Source organism: Berghia stephanieae, chromosome 2 (genome assembly GCF_034508935.2).
Source record: "Berghia stephanieae isolate SIO BIC M18660-M18661 chromosome 2, UCSD_Bste_1.3, whole genome shotgun sequence".
Taxonomy (NCBI): domain Eukaryota; kingdom Metazoa; phylum Mollusca; class Gastropoda; order Nudibranchia; family Aeolidiidae; genus Berghia; species Berghia stephanieae.
In genome coordinates, this window is record NC_088361.1 from 118,799,184 (window position 1) to 118,824,183 (window position 25,000).

The 25,000-nt window shown below is 35.0% G+C and overlaps 1 protein-coding gene across 21 annotated transcripts in view; it reads left to right on the forward strand.

The window, feature by feature from the left end:
* The window catches only part of LOC144966408 (neuroendocrine convertase 1-like), a 74,074-nt gene that overhangs the window by 5,641 nt on the left and 43,433 nt on the right, over nucleotides 1–25,000 (forward strand). For all 21 annotated transcript variants that reach the window (XR_013644208.1, XR_013644214.1, XR_013644213.1 and 18 more), the window contains exons 3-4: nucleotides 20,107–20,211; nucleotides 23,833–23,979. Coding sequence is in view for 10 of the 21 variants with exons in the window: in XM_078902824.1 (XP_078758950.1) it covers nucleotides 20,107–20,211; nucleotides 23,833–23,979 (252 nt within the window). In the remaining 11 variants the exon portion in view is untranslated. The remainder of the gene's footprint in view (nucleotides 1–20,106; nucleotides 20,212–23,832; nucleotides 23,980–25,000) is intronic.

Below are 25,000 nucleotides of genomic sequence, written 5' to 3' on the forward strand. Positions count from 1 at the left end.
ACATTAGACATTTCCAAAATGTACGAGGAATGCAACGAGGTGCAAATAATAGAGCTAATGTTGGCTAGAACTTTTCACGTGTCATGTGATAGAATGTATAAAAGTCAAAACATGATCAGATTTATAATGTTTTTTCTCCTCTGGATACACTTTTATGCTCGTCGGAGAAGTATTTCATAAGGGCGTCCGCCATTGTTCCGATAGTTTAGAACCAGTTACTAAGTTACTATGCGTCATTACGAGGGAAGTGACGTCACGACGGTTGAAGCCCATTAGCCTTTTTTTGTGATCGTCGTCTCGTTTTGATAATAAATAATATATAGCACATGTAGTATAGAAAGTTCGAAGATGACGTCACTCAGGTCTTTGTTAGTGTTTTTTGCCATCCGCGTTTATGAGCAATTCTCACTAAACTGTATTAACCTTACTATAAACGATCATGGTTACACAAAGTTTTGTGTGTTGGTCCGTTATACTTCCGGATGGCAATGTTGTGAGCTCCTTAATCAAGCGCATACTATCTAAGCGCGTAATCATGACATATTTACTTGGTCAGCATCGTGCTATAAGTTCACGAAATCTACACTGTGACTCAACCAGGCACTTATTTCTAGCCTACGAATCGAGGATCATTCCGCATTGTCACGTGGCCCCAATGACTGGTGACTTTCCAGATAACTGCAGTTAAAACACTTCAATAGTCGTGATTTCACTCCCCTCGTAATGACGTATAGTAACCTAATAACTGGTTCTAAACTATCGGAACAATGGTGGACGCCTTATGAAATACTTCTCCGACGAGCATATAAGTGTATCCAGAGGAGAAAAACATGGTAAATTTGATCTTGTTGTGACTTTTATACAGTCTGATCACATGACCTGTGAAAAAGCATGAAGAATAAAAAGTACCAATGTTCTTTGTTTAGAACCACGCTGCTCGCCGTTGCTAGGCGACGTGACGTCAGACTATTGAATCCAATTGGCAGAACACAAGTTCCAAATTCAGATCTTTTTTTTATTTTAGTTGTTCATTCTGCCTTTTTCTATTCATTATGTTTTTGATTTTATTTTCTCGTAAATATCTCTCGTTCGGCGACGACCGCTTAGGACCAACAAATATTTTCATTTTTTAATCAACTTCTTAATTAAATATTTAAGCCATTCAAGATTACATTTTCCAATTTTGTTCTATCGTATTAAGCCAGAACTGATTTGGAATAAAAAATGAAGTGAGAGATGACTGTGGATAAGGCAAGGCTCTTACGTGGGGCAGCGTGTCTCAGGGGTACGGTCTTTGCTTAGTACTCGAAAGATACCGAGTTCGATCACCCGCCGCTACGCTGTGTGGCCTTGAGCAAGTCACCTGGGCCTAGCTCAATTTGCGGCGCTGCACTGCGGATGACACCAGGGTTATTCCAGTCTTCCCTTGGAAAAGACCCGTGAGACAAATTTCCTCTATGAGATGAATAAAGGGAATTTTATTTAATTTATTTTTTTGTTACAACGGGAAGACACGGGTGCGAGCCTTGAGCAAGAAATTTGGCTTTAAATGAATAACTTTCTGATGCAAGGGTTTTCTCGGTCTTTTCTCGAGACAGACCCAAGAGAAATTTTTCTCCGAGGATAGATAAAAGAAATTTCAAATGTGACTCATCACCTCAGAACGGTATTATGTCGGAATGATCTAGATGAAGAAAATCAACACTTATAAATTAAAATAATCAGAATTTATGCTTTTTGAAGTTGAAGCAACACAATTCATGTTTTTCAATGAAGGCATTAATCCATTCTAACTTGTTTTATAAGTTAAGTCTGAAAATCAAATATCATAAGAATCATGGTCATCCCGACATAATACCGTTTTGAATTGACTGGTCGCAAATATCCGTCAAACAGCTCTACTTGTAAGGAATAGTCCACTGTCCACTGAAAAATCCATTCCCTTATTCGTGTTAGGCACATTATCATTAGATGGTATCTATCTAGTCGGTACAAGGTCTTCTCTTTCAATAACGTCAATCAAAACTTGGGCGTGGTCAGTGGTTGGATGAATGATAATTTGTAGGTATAATATGCCTAAAGTAACATTTATTCCATCCAAGTCACCTGCAGATGGATTGAATGAAGCAGTGTCAAGCTCTTATAACATAGTGGCAATTTTACTCATTAAACAAATATCTACAAAAATTACAAGCTGCAAGTATTTTTCTTTATTTAAGAGGTACACTTAAACCCCCCCCCCCCACTTCCCCCCCACCCCACCCCCCAAAAAAAAAGAAAAACAACAACAACATAAACAAAAAAACAAAAAACAAAAAAACAAAAACAAAACAAAAACAAAACAAAATCAAAACAAAACAAAACAGGCCAACCCCCACACCCTCCAAAAAGAAAAAAATCCAGCAAAAAAAAAAAAAAGGAAACCAAAAAAAAAAACCAAACAAAAACAAAACAAAAGAAAAGAAAAACACACCCTTAAACCCCAAGCATCTGGCCATTTCTAATTTGATTCCTTGATTAGTTCGACGCCGGAGTGTGAATGACGTCAACACGACGCAGAGGTAAACGGACTATGTATGTATGTCCACGAATTTCACAGGGTTTATTAATAGTCTCCAGGTTTATAAGTATTTCAAAGGAAAATCTACGAAGAGCAAACCATAGATTTAACACGAACGCTCTATGTGCGACTATGTGGCCTTTTGGTCAGACACTCGTCTTCCGATTGGAAGGTCCAGGGTTCGAGCCCAGCTCCTCTTCTTCCTCTTCTTCTTCTTCATAATCTTCTAACTATAATAATAATAATAATAATAATAATAATAATATAATAAATAATAATAATAATAATAATAATAATAATAATAATAATAATAATAATAATAATAATAATTATTATTATTATTATTATCATTATCACTATAATAATAGTAATAATAATAATGATAATAATAATAATAATAATAATAAATTGTGATAATGATTGTTATTATTATTATTATTATTATTATTATTATTATTATTGTTATTATTATCATTATTATTGTTGTTGTTGTTATTATTATCATTATTATTATCATTATCATTCTTGTTATTTTTATTATTATTATTATCATTATTATTATTATTATTATTATTATTATTATTATTATTATTATTATTATTATTATTATTGTTATTATTATTATTAATAATAATAATTTATTAATATATTTAAAAAAATCTTCTATGATTTTAAATCTTTCTTGCTTTTAAATATATTTATCTCAAAGAATATTCAATATGTAATGTGATGTACAATTATATTGTTACTTGTGTTTTAAAGACATTTAAGGAACACTTGGTCCATTTAAAGCCCTATTACTGAAATGATATGATAAGATACGATGTAATACGATATGATATGATATCATTCATAATATGATATAAAGATAATATGATATATGAAAGTTCTTTTGTCTTATTCAATCGAATCGTCGCAAACTGAAACAAGAAAGACACAACTGCACAACCCTATATCTTATAGATAGAATGAAGATGACGTCACACATGCCTTCGTTATTGTTTTTTGCCATCCGCGTTTATGAGTAGTTCTCACTAAACCGTGTTAACCAGACTATATACGTTCATGGTTGCACACAGTTTTGTGTGTTGGTCTGTTATACTTCCGGATGGAAAAGGTTATGAGCTTCTTAGGCAAGCGCATACTATCTATAGATAGCATGAAGTTCACGTCATTCGAGACGTTGTTATTGATTTTTTTTTTGCCATCCACATTTATGAGTAATTCTCACTTTACTGTATTATCAAGACTATAAAAGTTCATGACTACACAGAGTTTTGTGTGTTGGTCCGTTATACTTCCGGATGGCAATGTTTTGAGCTTCTTAGCCAAGCGCATACTATCCATAAAGCACGAATGAATCGCTTGTGAAAGGACGGACGGTAATTTAATAATTAAATTACACTAATAAGGATTTAAATTATGGTATAGACTATTGAACTATCTATAATTTTAAAATTGTATCAGAGTGAAATGCATCCTTGTTCTCCCTAATCCCGGCACGGCAACACACGAAGCAGCTGGACATTTTCACACGCTCCACTTATTATCTTATCTAACTTACATCAAGTTTTAGTGAGATGATGTCCTGACTCAAGCCCGGGATTCTCGTCAATGTCTATCGAGTTAACGTGTGGTTTAACTTTTCGTCAATTCTGAATGATATTGGTTAGAATCAGCGTGGGTGCGCAACTGGATGCGCGGGTTGACGGAGGTAGGAAACAATAACAAACCCACATGGTTGCCATTACCTCCACCATCATTCTCGCTCACGGTTTGTGGAAAGCACTTCATTACAGGCACGTAATAGTGAATCTAGTTTTTGTTTTGAACATTTCTATTATTATTCTTTGTAAATTGACCCATATTAAAAGAAACATACAAACAAAACAGGCATGACCAGTCACTAACAATGCCGTGTAGTGTGTAGACAGTAACACAGTACGGTGAACATGACGGACACTGGAATCGGAATGTCGGAACCCATGAGTCGTTCGCAACTCTGCCTCGCGTATTCATTTAATCAGTCAATTTAATTTTTATTAAGCTTGCGTAAAACATACAAACAAAAAAGACATGACCAGTCACTAACAATGCAGTGTAGTGTGTAGACAGTAACACGGTACGGTGAACATGAATGACACTGGGATCGGAATGTCGGAACCCAGTAGTCGTTCGCAACTCAGCCTCGCGTACTCATTTAATCAGTCAATTTAAATTTCATTTAGCTTGCCTATTCTTCAAGTTTATGTTATATTCACTTTTTCTATTTAAAAAGGGTAATCCAAACAGACCATAAAAACGATTTTATAATAAGCCGACTTCAACTTCCATCACTTACGACACGAACTTATTTTGGGTGGTTTTTTTTTTAACAAAACCGTTTGACTCAAACTAAAGCTTCGGCATTGGATAAGGAGCGAGGTCCCTGTTGCCATCTTGCTTAGTTTATACAGAGACTGGGTTGCCAGCTTGGCTGTTCTTGATAAATAGTAGTAAATAGCACAACCTTGTGCAATGAGAGATAGAGAGAGAGAGATTTTGAACAAAAAAACGAATATCTCTCTCTCTCTCTCTCTCTTACCCTCTCTCTCTCTCTCTCTCTCTCTCTCTCTCTCTCTCTCTCTCTCTTGCCCTCTCTCTCTCTCTCTCTCTCTCTCTCTCTCTCTCTCCCTCCCTCTCTCTCTCTCTTCCTATTTCATCTGTCACACTGTTTGACAATCTTCTTCACCTGGCTCACTTGTACTTGTAATATCGGGTGTAAGGTAAAATTTTGAACAATTATTATTAGTTATAAAATGCAGAAACTTTGCAAATAAACCGATAGACTAGATATTAATTCGATTCGAAAAGTGGAACACAAAAGGAGAATTTGCGAATACCCGGTCCAGACATAAGCGTCATGGTCTTATTTATAAAGTGCAGAATCTTTGCAAATAAACGGATAAAATAGAGATTAATTCGATTCGAAAAGTGGAACACAAAAGCAGAATTTGCGAATGCCCGGTCCAGACATGAGTGTTATGGTCTTATTTATAAAATCTAGAAACTTTGAAAATAAACGGACAAGATAGAGATTCATTCGATTCGAAAAGTGGAACACAAAAGCAGAATTTGCGAATGCCCGGTCCAGACATAAGCGTTATGGTCTTATTTATAAAGTGCAGAAACTTTGCAAATAAACGGATAAGATAGAGATTCATTCGATTCGAAAAGTGGAACACAAAAGCAGAATTTGCGAATGCCCGGTCCAGACATAAGCGCTATGGTCTTATTTATAAAGTGCAGAAACTTTGCAAATAAACGGATAAGATAGAGATTCATTCGATTCGAAAAGTGGAACACAAAAGCAGAATCTGCGAATGCCCGGTCCAGACATAAGCGTCATGGTCTTATTTATAAAGTGCACAAACTTTGCAAATAAACGGATAGACTAGATGTTATTTCGATTCGAAAAGTGGAACACAAAAGGAAAATTTGCGAATACCCAGTCCAGACATAAGCGTCATAGTCCTATTTATAAAGTACAGAATCTTTGCAAATAGACGGATAAAATAGAGATTAATTCGATTCGAAAAGTGGAACACAAAAGCAGAATTTGCGAATGCCCGGTCCAGACATAAGCGTTATGGTCTTATTTATAAAGTGCAGAATCTTTGCAAATAGACGGATAAAATAGAGATTAATTCGATTCGAAAAGTGGAACACAAAAGCAGAATTTGCGAATGCCCGGTCCAGACATAAGCGCTATGGTCTTATTTATAAAGTGCAGAAACTTTGCAAATAAACGGAAAAAACAGATTAATTCTAATCGAACAGTGGAACACAAAGGCAGAATTTGCGAACAACCGGTCCAGACATAAGCGTTATGGTCTTATTTATAAAATCTAGAAACTTTGCAAATAAACGGATAAAATAGAGATTAATTCGATTCGAAAAGTGGAACACAAAAGCAGAATTTGCGAATGCCCGGTCCAGACATAAGCGTTATGGTCTTATTAATAAAATGCAGAAACTTTGCAAATAAACGGATAGACTAGATATTAATTCGATTCGAAAAGTGGAACACAAAAGCAGAATTTGCGAATGCCCGGTCCAGACATAAGCGCTATGGTCTTATTTATAAAGTGCAGAAACTTTGCAAATAAACGGAAAAAATAGAGATTAATTCTAATCGAACAGTGGAACACAAAGGCAGAATTTGCGAACAACCGGTCCAGACATAAGCGTTATGGTCTTATTTATAAAGTGCAGAAAATTTGCAAATAAACGGATAAGATAGAGATTCATTCGATTCGAAAAGTGGAACACAAAAGCAGAATTTGTGAAATCCCGGTCCAGGCATAAGCGTCATGGTCTTGTTTAAATGAAACAATGCCATTTTAAAAAATATATGGTCAATGAGTAATTAAGCTAAATATGCGGAGTTCAAATAGATAACTTGATCTGTGAATTTTTTTTTATAATTAGCTGTTTTTATTCTCCATCATTTAGGTTATGTGATTAAGTTTATAATTGAAATACAAACTTTATCTCACTTATCAATGTTTTGCAATAAAGGAGAGTGTGTGTGAACCTGAGCAAAGGAAATTATTTGAGAGAGTGATATTTATCATGCTTTTCAGTTTGTAGTTGAATTCTAGAATGGATTCTTTATAGTTCTCATTGATTGTATGTCAGTATGTCAGTCTTTAGGACACCGATTACCCTAATGCGGCCACAATTTACAATGTGACGGCCACAAGCCCGTTAAACGCAGAGTGGGGTATTGTTGTTTGCAAGTAATGCTATGGTTTTAATATTAATAGGATATCTGTCTCCTATTAAAATACATTCCTGTGTTGGATTTTGGATTAAATTCATGTCTTCTTCGGATTTTGGGATATTTAATTTTCATGGATTGTGATTGTGATTTTCAAGACTATTAATGTAAGTAAATGCCCAAATAGATATTTTTATTCATTTATTCTTTATTTATTTTTTTTTAGTTTTGTTTTGTTTTGAAGCATTTATTATAAGAAATATTGATCATATGCACTTATACACCAAAGACTATATCCTTTCAACTGCTTATTATTATTATTATTATTATTATTATTATTATTATTATTATTATTATTATTATTATTATTATTATTATTATTGTTATTATTATTATTATTATTATTATTATTATTATTATTATTATTATTATTATTATTATTATTATTATTATTATTATTATTATTATTATTATTATTATTATTATTATATAATATAATAATAATAATAATAATAATAATAATAATAATAATAATAATAATAATAATAATAATAATAATAATAATAATAATAATAATAATAATAATAATAAAATAATAATAATAATAATAATAATAATAATAATAATAATAATAATAATAATAATAATAATAATAATAATAATAATAATAATAATAATAATAATAATAATAATAATAATAATAATAATTAATAATAAGTGCATTGAGTGAAATCCCAATCATGGTTGCCCAAATAAAACTGGCGCTAGAATCCCGACTACCTGTCTAAACGAATGTTGTTTGTACGATACATACTAACTACATGTTCAATATCGGGGCAGAAAATATACGTTTGGTTTTATGAAATTAAAACAGTAGTCCCACATTGTTCTTTGATGTTATTTGTGGTTGCATTTGCTTTGAAACTTACACATTATATTGTGTTACATTGTTTACAAAATATTTCTGGTACTCGTATGCATGTGTAGTCAACGGACCACCGGTCAATCGTGTTCTTTATTATTTTATTATTAATTTTGGCTTGACATCTTACATATGTGAATTTGACAGGTTGTTATGGATGGTAATTATAACATTAAGTGATTTTTAAACATTTTTACGGCGTTTTAAATGTCTTTCTTGCATTCATTGCCGAGCACCTCCACTTTTCTGTTACTATTTTAACGATCAGCTGATTTTCTCTTGCCTCCCCTTTAATTTCGCGGACTTTTTTCAGAACGAGGCGTGGGAGTGGCTAATAGATAGAACGAAATTGACGTCACTCAGGTCTTTGTTTTTGTTTTTTTTGCCATCCTCGTTTATGAGTAATTCTCATTAAACTGTATTAACCTGACTATAAACGTTCAAGGTTACACATAGTTTTGTATGTTGGTCCGTTATACTTCCGGATGGCAATGTTATGAGCTTCTTTGTCAAGCGCATATTATCTATAGATAGAACGAAATTGACGACATTTTGTTATTGTTTTTATGAATGGTTCTCACTAATTTATATTCATAAGGCAATACAAGTTCAAGATTACACACAGTTTTGTGTGTTGGTACGCAATATCCGGCTGGCATTGTGATGATTAAAAAAAATGTAAAAGCATAGCATCAATATTCTTTAAAATATTTTCACAGTGAAAAGTGATATTGTACGGCTATGTGGTCTTGTAGTATGACACTCGCTTTCGTATAGGAAGGTCCTGGGTTCGAACCTCACGGCGCATAGTTGAGTCCTTGGAAACGACTCTTTACTCACATTCTCTCACCGTACTCAGGTGTAAAATGAGTACCTCGCCATTAACAACGTTGTTTCTGTCGAAAAAAAATTATTATAATATCACCTAACAGGCATCGTGTCTTGATCTAATGTTACGTGTTGCTGTTGGTCAGGGATGCTCTGAGCACGTTGAGTGGATATTCCTCTATAGATAGAATGAAATTGACGTCACTTTGGTCTTTGTTATTGGTTTTTGCCTTCCACGTTTATGAGTAATGCTCACTAAATGGTATTATCCAGACGATAAAAGTTCATGGTTACACAGAGTTTTGTGTGTTGGTCCGTTATACTCCCGGATGGCAATGTTATGAACTTCTTAGCCAAGTGCATACTATTTATAGATAGTATGCAGATGACGTCACTCAGGCCTTTGTTATTGTTTTTGCCATCCGCGTTTGTGAGTTGTTCTCACTAAACGGTATTAACCTGACTATAAAAGTTCATGGTTACACAGAGTTTGTGTGTTGGTCCGTTATACTTCCGGATGGCAATGTTGTGAACTCCTTGGCCAAGCGCATTCTATCTATATAAAAAGCTCAATTTTTGATTGTCCAAATCTAACGAGTATCTGGTTTCCTTCTCTGGTGGAAATATTTCTATAGGTTACTTGAAGACAGGACTTCCGTCATCATCCCGTTATATGGATAGGTTAAAGGCATCTAGAATAGTAATTATTATTATTAGAAGCAACCCCCCCCCCCTCCTTTGAATGGGACTGACAATAGTTTACTTCTTAGTACTTCTTGCTCTACATTTCATTTCCCAATACATGTGGGCTACACGTCGGCATTTCCCAATCCGCATTATTATAGTTCGTTCGTTATTATTATTATTATTATTATTATTATTATTATTATTATTATTATTATTATTATTATTATTATTATTATTAGGCGGTAGGGCATCTTTTAAAGACGTCCATTATTTTATTACGACTGCATGGACACCGATATTGCTCCGGGTTAGGCTCCAGTAAGTTCTTTATTCATAGATCCTCTCCAGGTTTCATTAGACCTGCCTCTCCGTCTTTTGTCATCAGCCGTTCTGTGGAGTGGCAGAGCAATTTCAAAATGTTAATTACAAAGAAAGAACAATAGAAACACCCCCAATACAAAACAAAACAAAACACCCCCAAAACACAATTAAATTGAGCTTTTTATATAGCGCAATATTATCCATTAAACGTGCTCAAAGCACTTTACAAGGGGTCCCTGGCCAACACTTAGGACGTGACATGACGCCTGTTAGGCGATATTACAATTTTTTTCAGACAGAGACAACGCTGTTAACGGCCAGGTACTCATTTTACACCTGAGTACGGTGAGAGAATGTGAGTGAAGAGGCTTTTCCAAGGACTGAACTATGCGCCGAGTGTGCTACCCAGAACCTTCCGATCCGAATGCTAGTATCATACCACAAGAACACACAGCCGCACAAGCAAACCAACAAAAACAAAACAAAAACAAAACAAAACAAATAAACGAACTCGACAGCTCATTTTGCTGAATAAAGATATATATATATATATATATATATATCTTTATTCAGCAAAATGAGCTGTCGAGTTCGTTTATTTGTTTTGTTTTATTTTTGTTTTGTTTTTGTTGGTTTGCTTGTGCGGCTGTGTGTTCTTGTGGTATGATACTAGCATTCGGATCGGAAGGTTCTGGTATATATATGGTGTGTGTGTGTGTGTGTGTGTAATATATATAAACACTCACGCTTTGGTCTCTGAGTGAAGTAAATCTATTTTTGTATTGGGTGGGTATGAAGTTTGGAAGAGAATCCTAAAAGTGGCCGGTAAGAGAGTTTAAAAATTCGGCAATCCACAAATTATAGGGATCTACATTAGACCTTTAATTTGCGGGACGATAATACTGATGCTCCACGATCAATAATTTTTATTTACCAAATCATACACCTATTTACACAGCACACTACTCATAACTTTAGGTTATAATAATTGACGTGCAAACAAAGACCGTGTAACAACAGATTGCTGCGTGTATTTTAAATATATTATTTTGACGTGTAACTAAAGTGGTCCTGAATATAATTGATTATTAATCTAGATAGCCTATATAATATGACTTTTTTACGAAGCGACGAGAGTGTGGTTTAGTGGCTCAATTGTTAGCTATGCGGTAGTAATGGGTTTGAATTCATTCATATAAAATCATCAATGTTTTCTCATCGTGCTGCGGTAATGACGAAGAAAGATCTATCACAGACCTATTGATCATAGACATGATTTGAAAGAAACGCACGTCTTCTTCTTCTTCTTCTTCTTCTTCTTCTTCTTCTCCCTCTTCTCGGTTGTGGTAACGTCTTGAACAGAGTATCGTGCTACAGTTTATAATCACACCTCACCAACTACCTCATCAGACACCTTTCTTAGGTAAGGTCAAATAAATAATATGGAATTGAATATAAGTTTCAATTTTATTACAAGAACAGATGAAATGAACGTTTCGGGTTTCCCCTTTATCAACAAAACAGGATGAATGAAACACAACAGATGAATGAGTTAATGTGGTAGTGGTGTTGTTACGATGAAGCTTACATTCAATTTCATATTATTTGTTTCTTCGAGCTTCGAGCAGCAACATTTATATTAGGTAAGGTCATAAATTCAAATTTGTTTTCTTGGACGATATATCATTAGTTTATGATAACATCTCCGGAATGCAAATTCTGGTGGTTGTGATGGTGGTGGTGGTGGTCGTAATAGAAGTAGTAGTAGCAGCAGCAGCAGCAGCAGCAGTAGTAGTAGTAGTAGTAGTAGTAGCAGCAGTAGTAGTAGTAGTAGTAGTAGTAGTAGTAGTAGTAGTAGTAGTAGTAGTAGCAGTATTAGTCAGTCTATCAATCAATTAATCACTCAATGTATCAATCAATCAATCTATCTATCTATCTATCCATCTATCTATCTATCTATCTATCTATCTATCTATCTATCTATCTATCTATCTATCTATCTATCTTCTATCTATCTATCAATACATCTATCTATCTATATAAATATCTATATTTCTTTCTATCTAACTATCTATCTGTACGTCAATCTATCCATCCATCTATCTATCTATCTATCTATCTATCTATCTATCTATCTATCTATATATCTATCTATTTGTCTATTTGTCTATCTATCTATCTATCTATCTATCTATCTATCTATCTATCTTCTATCTACTTCTATCTATCTATTACTATCTATCTATACTATCTATCTTCTATCTATCTATCTATCTTCTAAACTCATCTATTATATCTATCTATCTATCTATCTAACTATCTATCTATCTATCTATCATCTATATCTTCTATCTATCTATCTATCTTACTATCTATCTATCTATCATCTATCTATCTATCTATCTATCTATCTATCTATCTATCTATCTATCTATCTTCTATCTATCTATCTATCTATCTATCTATCTATCTATCTATCTATCTATCTATCTATCTATCTATCTATCTATCTATCTATCTTTCTTTAATAAAGTTGGAGATTTCCTGGTTGTAGAGGACAGAGAATCCCAGAATTTTTGAAACTACATTTAAGAATGGAAATGGATCGAAGATTGATTTCCACAAGACCTGGGATAGCAAATATTCTATGGTTTCTATCGAAACATCTATCCATCTATCTATCTATATATCTATCTATCTGGCTACCTACTTTCTCCTTTTATAATATACCCATTTCATTTTGTCCAATTAGTCGTATACCCCTCTCTAAAAAGAGAAAAGCTCAGGAAAATGAGGTTTAAATAAACCAGTGCTTACTCCGTGCTTACACCCACTGTAATTAACTTGACCAAACAGCCTGTGAAAAAGGGACAAACAGGACCAAGTATGGACATCTGAACAACTTTCTCCTGGAGTCAAGACTCACAAAACATCAATAAGTCTGAAGACTAGCACTGACCTTTGATCTATTTTTCACAATTCAAAAAATTACATCTATCTACCTTCATCATCATCAGTTTAACATTTTAGTGGCTCATAATATGTGGCTGTAAATAACATTTCGTCATGTATTTTGTATAGATAGTATGCGCTTGGTTAAGAAGCTCACAACATTGCCATCCGGAAGTATAACGGATCAACCATAAAATTATGTGTAACCTTGACCGTTTATAGTCTGGTTAATACAGTTTAACGAGAATTACTCATAAACGCGGATGGCAAAAAACAACAATAACAATAACCCGTAGAACGAAGTTGACGTCACTCGACTCTTTGTTATTTCTTTTTTTACCATCCGTGTTTATGAGTAATTCTCACTAAAGTGTATCAGCCGGACTATAGATACTGTGCGCTTGGCTAATAAACTCACAACATTGCCATCCGGAAATAGATAGAATGGAGTTGACGTCACTCGGGTCTTTGTTATTGTTTTTTGCCATCCATGTTTATGAGTAATTCTCACTTAAATGTATTATCCCGACTATAACAGTTCATGGTTACACAGAGTTTTGTGTATACTTTTGGATGGCAATGTTGTGAGTTTCTTAGCAAAGCGCATACTATCTATATAACGGACCAACACACACACACACACACACACACACACACATACATAACTTCGTGTAACCTTAAACATTGAAATTTAAGTTACAGATTAAGACACTTTAGTGAGAATAACTCATAAACATGGATGGCAAAACAAAAAAAAAAAGAATAACAAAGACATGGATGACGTCAACTTCGTTCTATCTATAGATAGAATGCGCTTGGCCAAGGAGTTCACAACATTGCCATCCGGAAGTATAACGGACCAATACACAAACTCTGTGTAACCATGAACTTTTATAGTCTGGTTCATATAGTTTAGTGATAACAACTCACAAACGCGGATGGCAAAAACAATAACAAAGACCTGAGTGACGTCATCTGCATACTATCTATAAACATTCAATATTATACATAGTTTTGTGTGTTGGTCAGTTATATTTCCGAATGACAATGTGCTGTGACGGGAAGCCAAGCGCACAGTATCTATTCATAGATAGATGTGCTGTTTTATTTTGTTACCCCTTATCATGCCTCTCATGCCTTCACACTTCCACAAGTCATCAATGCAATGAGTACTAAGTAAACTTACGTCATACAGCACATCGATCAAGCCAATAATAACACATGTTGTGATCCTCCTCGTTATCACCAGCAATGTAACAGCGTGCTGTTCATTAAGGGGACAATTATCAACTACACACGCATACACACACACACCTCACACACACACACACACACAAACACACACACACGGAAATAAACTCAGACACTAGTGCAGGGCGGTCCTTGGCAAGCTTAAGGACCACGGTCCTACGGTCCTTGGGACATGAAGACCGCAAGGACCGGTCCTAGGACCGGTCCTTTTCGACATTGAACATTCCTGAGAGACTGTTGGAAATTCGAACCGGTTTGACCTTTGAGACCGTGGGATCGTTCATTCTTGAACCGTTAAAGACCGCTACACGATGAAAACCGTGGTCTACAGGAGTAAAACACACGGAGTAGTCACACTCATTTCAAATTGTAACCTAATTAGAGAAGAGGGGTGATGCCTTCTTTATTTGCTCACCGTACTTCATTGTTACTTCGATAATTTAATAAAATTTGAAATTTATTCCCATTAACGGAGATAATGGCATCGCCCAAGCGTTGATCGAGTTGTTCGTGGCGTTGATACACACACGCAACTCCTACCCCCCCCCTCCCCCCCCCCCCACACACACACATTAGAGGGCAGCGAGCATTGAAGAGTAAGAGAGAGAGACGTGAAGTTATAATAAGAGGGGTTGATGAGGTAATAAGAGGGGTCGATGGTGACTTTTCGCCAGATCTAACAAACTCAGCTACCCATTCATTGCTGAGTAGACAGGGATTCAGAAAAAACTCGACTGCACCCGGGATCGATCTCTGGCCCTTTGCGTATAAAGAGAGTGCTCTATCAACTGAGCTATCGGGGTCCCCAAATATTCTATTGGACTTTTTTAAAATTCAGACGTTATAACTGGGTTTTTTGGAAGAAGAAACTAATGAAACTCATATTATTTGATTAGTAAAAACACCAAACGAAATTTTAATATTATTGTATTATTTTAATGACAACACTGCGATAGAAAGGAGTGGTGACAAGAGATGGACAAAAGAAAACAAAAAATCGGATTTGCTACTTGCTAGGTTCGACACACACACACACACACACACGCACAAACACACATCTTTAGTAGTCACATACATTTCAAACAATAACCCATTAGAGAAGAGGGGTCATACCTTCACCATAGATCATTGTCATTGCGATCATTATGGTGTAGTAAATTTTGAAATTTACCCCGTATAATGGAATCGTCCAAGGCGTGCGCCTCCTGTTCCCCCCATCTCACACACGAAAGGGCGGTTTGCGGAGTGGAGGTTGGTGGTCGTCTGCCTGTATGGTCGTCTGTGTCGTTTAGTGTATGGCAAAGGGGGTGGGTGCGATTAATTAAGTGGGATGGGTGGTGATTGGTGGAAGATAGGCAACCGAAGCAACGAATCGCTGGGGAAGTAGTAGGCTATGGCGCGAGACCGTAGGACCGTGGTCCTTAAGCTTGCCAAGGACCGCCCCGCACTAGTTGAAAGGTGATAAGAAGTGAGGACCGCCGCCGGTCTTCCCCTATGGGACCGGTCTCCGGTTCACAGCTAAAAGACCGTGGGACCGCCGGTCCAGACCGGTCTTCAGCACGGCACTATCAGACACTCACTCACTCACACGCATACACATCTACAATCACATTCCGAGTTCAGAGTGTTTACATCAATACTTTCCGAAAGGCGCAGTTTTGTTCCCTTCCACTTCTTCTTTAAGTACCAAGTCTGTGCCAGACATCGGTGATCATGGTACGCCATTCATCTCTCTGATCAGATAACCTCAGAAAACTAATATTATCTTCTCTTTCTTTGTCACCCACCTTCAAACTATTCAATTATGTTTTTCTTGTTCTACCTTTACTCTTTTTACCTTCTATCTTTCCTGTCAGAGCAAGATGTTCATTTATGTCGATTTAGGTGCCCTAAAAATTGCATTTGTCTTTTTCTTATTGTACGAATTAATAACCTTTTAGTTTCAGCTTGCTCTAATACTTCTTCATTAGTTTTCTTCTCTGTCCATGAGATTCCTAACATCGTTCCAAGAAACCACATTTCTGCTGCCTCCAGTTTATTTCTAATGTCTTCTGTAATTGTCCAGCTTTCACAGTCATATTATAATAATACTGACCATACATAGGCCTTCAAAACCCTATGTTTGGTTGTCATTGAGATATTGGGGTTTAAAAAAAATTAATTTTATTAAAACTATCTTTAGCTATTGCAATTCTTCGTTTTACTTCTGTGCTACATCTGCCATCTGAAGTTATTATGTATCCAAGATATTTAAATGTCTGAATTTGTATAATAGTTTCTCTTTTGCTTATTAAGCTACATGTTGGATTTCTTTCTCTCCTTGATATAACCATGCATTCTGTCTTTTTTACATTTAAATATAGACCTATACGTTCACTATCTGTAACTACTTTATTAAGGAGTTATTGTAAATTTTCTTTTGAGTCTGAGATTAGTGCTGTGTCATCTGCATATCTTATATTATTGATATTCTCACCATTGATCTTAATGCCTGGACTATCTCCTAAAGTTCTAATAATTGTTTCGCTGTAGATATTAAAAATGTCTGGTGACAAACCACATTTTTGTCTAACACCTCGTTTAATTTGTTTATATTTACTGAATTCTCCTTCAATCCTGACGGTGGCACTTTGATTCCAATATAAGTTTCTAATAATTCTTAGATCTTATATCCCTTCCACTAGATGTCTATTAAATGCGGGTCCATATGCAACCAAGCTTACATAATGTGTGTATTGGTGTGTGTTCGTAAAATTTTGTTTGCTTTATTAGTCTGGCTGATTTATTGTGTAGCTTTTAGAAATCTCTGAATAGAAAATTTAGGTCTGCCATAGAGTCGAGACAGGGCTAACCAACACCCAATACTGACTCCGACGACCCGGCACTGACGTCCTCTACCGTCTTACAGATTTCGGGCACGGACAAAATACTAAGAATAAAGAGAAGAGCCGCTAGACCTACTCATACCAAGCACCCGACGTTCTCTGCCGTTTTTTAGTTACTATTTTTCAATTGATAGTTTATGGACTAATAGACGTAATGCGGCCACCCCTAGACAAGGACCCATCTAATAATTTCATAACTTTTTACAATGGGAAATGTGCTAATTGTGCAAATGTTCATTGACATATTCTCAACAATGGTGATAATGTCTTTTTTTTTCTAAACACAACCAATTCCGTTTCACTGTCATTCATTTTGTTCGCTTGTCACTCATCCATAATTTGATGGTTTGCGTGCATGGTTCAAGATTTCTAATCATAGAAGTTGAAGATTTTAAGTTGATGGGCACATAAATGAGCACAACTTCAAATGTAAGGTGTATAAGACCTGTTGGTGTACACTGGCTACCAAAAGGCCGATTTTCCGCCTTTAGATGTTTTTGAACATTTCCACAAGCCAATAATGTTGAGAGGAAGTTTGCTAATTTAGTATTAAAACGTTTAATTTATGAAAGATACCAGTCCTTAATATTTTGAGCTTAAAGTGGTCGGGTTACTTTTTTTATGCCTTTTGTATTTTAAGAATCAAAATCTTATCATGGAGGTAGATTATTGTTAAAAAGTAAGATTGATGATGATTTCAGTTTTTACATTGATTTTATGGTTGCACTTAACTAATTGATGCCTATATAAACCAGTTAACTACCGTATAAATTTAAAAATTTGGCCAGAAAACTCGTTCCTCAAAAATCGGTCGATCAAAATGACCCCCATAATGGCAAAACGTTCAAACTCGGAACATCGCAATGTCCCAGGTTTAAGTTTTTGCCAAGATGGGGGTTATTTAAATCGATCGATATTTGAAGATCCAGTTTTTTAGGCAAATTCTTAAATATGTGTTTTTCCAGAATACGAAAGAATAGTTGGTTACTTTGAGGGATTAAAGCAACCAATATATATATATATTTTGCGTTTATAAGTTGTAAGAAGCAGTAAAAAAGTCTAGTGTAGTTCGAAGACCAACCATTCCATTGTTGTTTTAATAGAAGTATTGGTATTATTATTATTATTATTATTATTATTATTATTATTATTATTATTATTATTATTATTATTATTATTATTATTATTATTATTATCAAATATTATTATTTGTAGTAGTGGTAGTGGTAGTAGTAAGTAGTATAGTAGTAGTAAGTATAGTAGTAGTAGTAGTAAAGTATTGAGTAGTAGTAGTAGTAGTAGTAGTAGTAGTAGTATAGTAGTAGTAGTAGTTAAGTAGTAGTATAGTATAGTAGTAGTAGTAGTAGTAGTAGTAAGTAGTAGTAGGTAGTAGTAGTTAATAGTAGTAGTAGTATAGTAGATAGTAGTAGTAGTAGATATAGTAGTAGTAGTAGTAGTAGTGAGTAGTTAGATAGTAGTATTAGTAGTATAGTAGTAGTAGTAGTAGTAGTAGTAGTAGTAGTAGTAGTAGTAGTAGTAGTAGTAGTAGTAGTAGTATAGTAGTAGTATTAGTAGTAGTAGTAAAGTAGTAGTAGTATATAGTAGGTAGTAGTAGGTAGTAGTATAGTAGTAGTATGTAGTAAGTTAGTAGTAGTAGTAGTAGTAGTAGTAGTAGTAGTAGTAGAGTAGTAGTAGTAGTAGTAGTAGTAGTAGTAGTAGTAGTAGTAGTAGTAGTAGTAGTAGTAGTAAGTAGTAGTAGTAGTAGTAGTATAGTAGTAGTAGTAGTGTAGTATAGTAGTAGTAGGTATAGTAGTAGTAGTAGTAGTATAGTAGTAGTGTAGTAGTATAGTAGTATAGTAGTAGTAGTATAGTAGTAGTAGTGTAGTATAGTAGTAGTATAGGTAGTAGTAGTAGTATAGTATAGTAGATAGTAAGTTAAGTAGTAATAGTAGTAGTAGTAGAGTAGTACGTATATAGTATCGTAATAGAGTATATAGTAGTATTATATAGTTAAGTAGTTAGTAGTATAGTTTTGTAGATTCGTAATAGGGTAGTTGTACTTTTTTCACGGTTAGACTATGTGGTCTTTTGGTATTGTAATGTGGTGTTTAAGGTCGAGATCGGAAGGTTCTGGATTCGAGTCCCGCTCTGAGCGACGCATTATTGAGTCCTTGGAAAAGATCCTTTGCTCACATTTTCTCACCCTACTCAGATGTAAAACGAGAACTTGACCGTTAACAACGTTTCCTCTGTAGAAAAAAGTGTATTATTGTTTAACATGCGGTAATTCTCGTCCGACATGTTAAGTGTTGCTTAATGGACCCCTTGTAAATCGCTTTGAGCAGGCTTCGTGGACATTGCACTATATAGATACCCACTTTCAAGGCTGTATGTAAAGCAAGCTACGCTCAGAGATAATTAGGTGAGAACTGACTATCACTTTGGATACTCCAAAGTACCACCAACACCACTACCACCACCACCACCACCACCACCAACAACAACAACAATAAAACAAAAAAAACAAAAAAAAAAAAAACAACCCAAAACAAAAATACCACCCCGCCAACCCCCCCCCCCCCCCCCCCCCCCCAAAAAAAAAAAAAAAAAAAAAAAAAAAAACAAAAGAAAAAAAACAAAAAAAATAAAACAAAAAAAATACCCGAAAAACACAACCCCCCCCCAAAAAAAAAACAACAAAAAAACCAAAACAAAACAAAAAACAAACAGGAAACAAAAAAAACCCCACAAGTTGGCCCTGTCACTTATTCTCAGAAATTCCGTTTAACAAGCAGAAGACCTGGATGAAGATGGTAAGTTCATTACATTTACATGATCTCCTGCAAAAACATCCAGCTGGATTTCTCTGCTCATAGGATGAACTCATTGGCGAGAAAACGTTGCGTAATTTACCCTTTCCCAACCTTCTTCTCCTCAGTTGGTTAGCCTCGAAGACCACTATCATTTGAAACGTCGTGATGTTCCACACAGATCGAAGAGAAGCGCTGACCACCATACCAAAAGACTATCAGACGATAGTAGGGTAAGTACGCCAAATTCTTTTGTAGGACGTCAACATATTTTCAGGTCTGATAACCGTAATGTAAATGTTGCTGTTCGAAGCTCGAAGAAATAAATAATAATGTGAAATTGATTGTAAGCCTCAATTTAATTACAAAAACAGATCAAATGAACGTTTCGGGTTACCCCTTTATCAACAAAACAGAATGAATGAAACACCACAGATGAATGAAATAATGTGGTTGTTCATTTGATCTGTTTTTGTAATTAAATTGAAGCTTACAATCAATTTCACATTATTATTTAGGTCTGATAACCGAACGCTAATATTCTTAAATAGTCCTTCAAAGCCATTAGGCCCATGGACCCGGAGTTTATCCCGGTTTCTATAGCGTAGTAGTAGTGGTAGTAGTAGTAGTAGTAGTATTAGTTGTAGTAGTAGTAGTAGTAGTAGTAGTAGTAGTAGTAGTAGTAGTAGTAGTAGTAGTAGTAGTAGTAGTATAGTAGTATTAGTTATTGTATGGGAGTAGTAGTAGTATTAGTTGTAGTAGTAGTAGTAGTAGTAGTAGTAGTAGTAGTAGTAGTAGTAGTAGTAGTAGTAGTGCAATTGCAATTGCTTGCTATCCTTCAGATAGGACACTAGTTTATCGCAAAGTACTCCCTGCCAGATCTAACAGACCCAGCTACCCAAAAATTGCTGGATGGGCAAGGAGTTCAGAAAAAAAAAATCTCGACTGCATCTTGGATCGATCTCGGTCCCTTTGATTGTGAAGCGAGTGCTCTACCATGAGCTAATTTGGGCTCGTTTTTTTAAAAAAAATAAAAAATAAAATAAAATTCCCTTTATTCATCCCCAAGGGGAAATTTGTCTTTAGGGTCTATTCCAAGGGAAGACTGGAATAACCCAGGCGTCAGCCGCAGAGCAGCGCCGCAAAGTGAGCTAGGGCGAGGTGACTTGCTCAAGGCCACACAGAGCAGCGGCGGGTGATTGAACTCGGTACCTTTCGGGTAGGAAGCAAAGACCGTACCACTGAGCCACGCTGCCCCTAACATAGTTTAACATAGTTTGCCTTGGTTTTAGAGTATTTCCATCACAACAATGAGAGCATAACAGTCAGGGATACAGACATGCAGTTTGGTAATATTATTAGAAACTGCTCGAACATACGCGCCTTTTTTACAAAAGTAATTTTTAGCATAAATTTCTCATTTGGACTTCACATATTAATTTTTAAAAGTCAAACTCTCTTAAGTTATTTTCGCAATAAGTTACACAGTTCCCAGAATTCTCTATTGCCACACACGCAAAAATTACAAAATTCATACCAACTACTGGTAAATCGTCACACAATTTAAAGAACAATCTTTGTTATAGCTATGAGCACTTAATGATGTTCTGTAAAGCTTTTGAATTGAGTGTCAAAAATATTTTTTTGTGTTCAATAATATATATATATATATATATAATATATATATATATATATATATATATATATATATATATATATATATATATATATAAACATTTCAAGTATGATTATGATTAGTTAAGTTCTACAACATTGTTTCAAGCGTTAGTTCTCATCAGGAAGTTACTTGAAATCATACTTGAAATGTTTATAAATAGCTCCTTTTATCAAAAAGTTGAGCACTATTATTTCATGGTTTTTGTTTTTATAATTCATATATATCAATTCCATTTATTCATCCCATGGGGGTAATTTGTGTATAGGGTCTATTCCAAGGGAAGACTGGAATAACACAGGCGTTAGCCGCAATATAGCGCCGCAAACTGAGCTAGGGCGAGGTGACTTTTTCAAGGCCACGTAGGGGAAGAAGTCCTATTAGAAATCGGTACCTTTCGGGTTCGAAGCAGAGACCGCACCGCTGAGCCAAGCAAGAATGGTATTGCGGCTATATAGTCTTGTGGTATGACACTCGCTTTCCAATCGGAAGGTCCTGGGTTCGAGCCTCGCTCGACGCATCGTTGAGTCATTGGAAAAGGCTCTTTACTCACATTCTCTCACCGTACTCGGTGTAAAATGAGCACATGAACGTTAACAGCGTTGTTTCAATCGGGAAAAAAAATGTATTATCGCGTAACAGGCGTCATGTCTCGTTCTACATGGTACATGATTTTGTTGGTGATGGACCCTTTGTAAAGCGCTTTGAGCACGTTTAGTGGATATTGCGCTATATAAAAACTCAATTTAAAAAAATTAAATTGCAGTAAACATCCTGAAAATAGTCGGTAAAGAGAAAGTTAATTGATCAACGGTTTAAGTACTGCACTGAGGAATTATAATTCAAAGCTTAAATGAAAACTGTGTGTTATACTAAACGGTGATCCGTCTTAGGTGACATCCCTGACATCCCAATTAAGTATTAACGTACCGGTTATGACGTACGAATTGTAGACATTAGTTGTGGCGACATCATCTATGAACCTATTACCAAAATACATCATTTTCATTTGTGACGTCACAAAGATATGCATATTGATAATATTGTGTAATCATTAAAGTTAAAACCCTATCCCTAGCTCACTTCAGTTTTTGTTAATAAAGAAATAAAAAGCATTGCTTTGACTTTATATTTTATATGATCTCAATTCCACATTATCTTTCTTTTAACGAAAGCAACAATGAACACTAATCCTAACCTTTTTTGGGGGGGATACTTTACACACATGCTACCGTCGATTTTAAAAACACAGTAGGATGCAATATTAACCAAATAGCACATACTGTGTTCTTTAAAAAAACGGTAGGATGGTCCCACATGACTCAGGTTGAATGATCACCTTCATGTAGTATTTGAAGCAAAGTCTTAAAATACGATTCAATAGTCTGGTGTCACGCCGCTTGGCAACGGCGGCCATCTTGGTTCTAAACAAAGAAAATCATTACTTTTTATTTTTCATGCTGGCTAGAACTTTTCATATGTTTCGTGATCAGAATGTGTAAAAGTCAAAACATGATCAAATGTATGTGTTTTTTTCCCTCTGGATACCCAGTATACTCGCCGGAGAAATGTTTCATACGGGCGTCCGCCGTTGTTCCGATAGTTTAGAGCCAGTGTTACTAAGTTACCATGCGTCATTAGGAAGGAAGTGACGTTACGACTGTTGAAGAGTATTATAGTGCAAAAAGGCATGTGTTTAACAGGCCACTGAAACCCCCAACCCCCTCTCGAAATTTAGTTCTATTTTCCCTGCTGTGGAAATAAAGAAAGTTTTGCAAAGACCAATGAAAATAGTAAACTAATGAAAACGCCAAGAGAAATGTGCACATTGATGAATCTATTATTTATTTAGAATCGGAATCTATTTCATTTCTCAGATTGGCATTTTAAAGTCATCGGCTTAGCGATAAAAAGCCCTAAGATACTCAAAAAAACGGAACGTTTGAACAATTTAATTAATGTTTTAAAAACAAACAAACAATCATATAGAAAAGTATCTGAAATGTTCATTGAAACACAGTTAAATTCTTTTTTTTTTAATGCAGAAAATATAACGCAATGCAGTTTTGCTTGTAGGTCTTTTTTTACATACACAAAGATGAATTTATTGTTTGTCTTGGAATGGAGTTACACGGTATGGTGAAGTGGATTATTTATTTATTCTCTCATCTTTCCACAGATTAGATTTGTAGAGCAACAACATGAGAAACGCAGGGTTAAAAGGGGCCATGAAATTTACAGTAGAGCCATAGCAGACCGCATCGCGAGGTCAACAGGGGAGCTTAACGACCCACAGTATGGTCAGCAGTGGTATTTGGATGAGAGAGTAAGTCTTAATAATGACGATGACGATGATGATAATGATGATGATGATGATGATGATGATGATGATGATGATGATGATGATGATGATGATGATGATGATATAGTGTTTACAAGGCAACTGTGCAACTAGAAAACCCAATTCCGGCATAAGGAATCGAAATTGGCCACTTGAGAATATGAGTACGCACTATCTATTAATAGACATAAATAAACAATGGCGAATTCTAAATGTGGCATAACGAAAGCAATTTCGTCACAAGCTTCTAATCATTTGTCGACTGGGTCTGTTTTTGTTCTCCACCACAATTTAGCAAGAAAACATGGCAAATCGATATTTTATGAAATTGATAAATGACAAAAGAAATAATTTCAAGCATAAAGCAATGCATTCTCATCACATCGGAAAGCGATGAATTGACAACTAAGCGCCTAGGTTGACAACAATAATGGTGTTATAGCAGAGGTTCGTTATGAAAAACGAGGAGAAAAAACTGACCTCGTTATGAACCCCCCCCCCCCCCCCAAAAAAAAAAAACAACCCCAAAAAAACAACAAAACAAAACACAAAAAAGCACAAATAAGCACAAACAAAACAAAACAAAACAAAAAACAAAGAAAAAATCACACACACACAAAAAAAAACAACCGTTGAGGAGATCGTAAACGACCATCCAGAATGCACCAAACATTCCTTTGATGGAATATCATTATAATCAAATTGTTAGCACCAGAATCCCCCTTTCAGAATACTTGGGAAAGCACTTTCAGCTTATGGAAAAACATAATAAAACATTATTTAGCAGAATTTCGCCATCATCTTATTACAATGGAACACTGTAATTATTACTATTATTATTATTATTATTATTATTATTATTATTATTATTATTATTATTATTATTATTATTATTATTATTATTATTATTATTATTATTATTATTATTATTATTATTATTATTATTATATTATTATTATTATTATTATTATTTTTATATTATTATTAAATAATGATATAATAAATA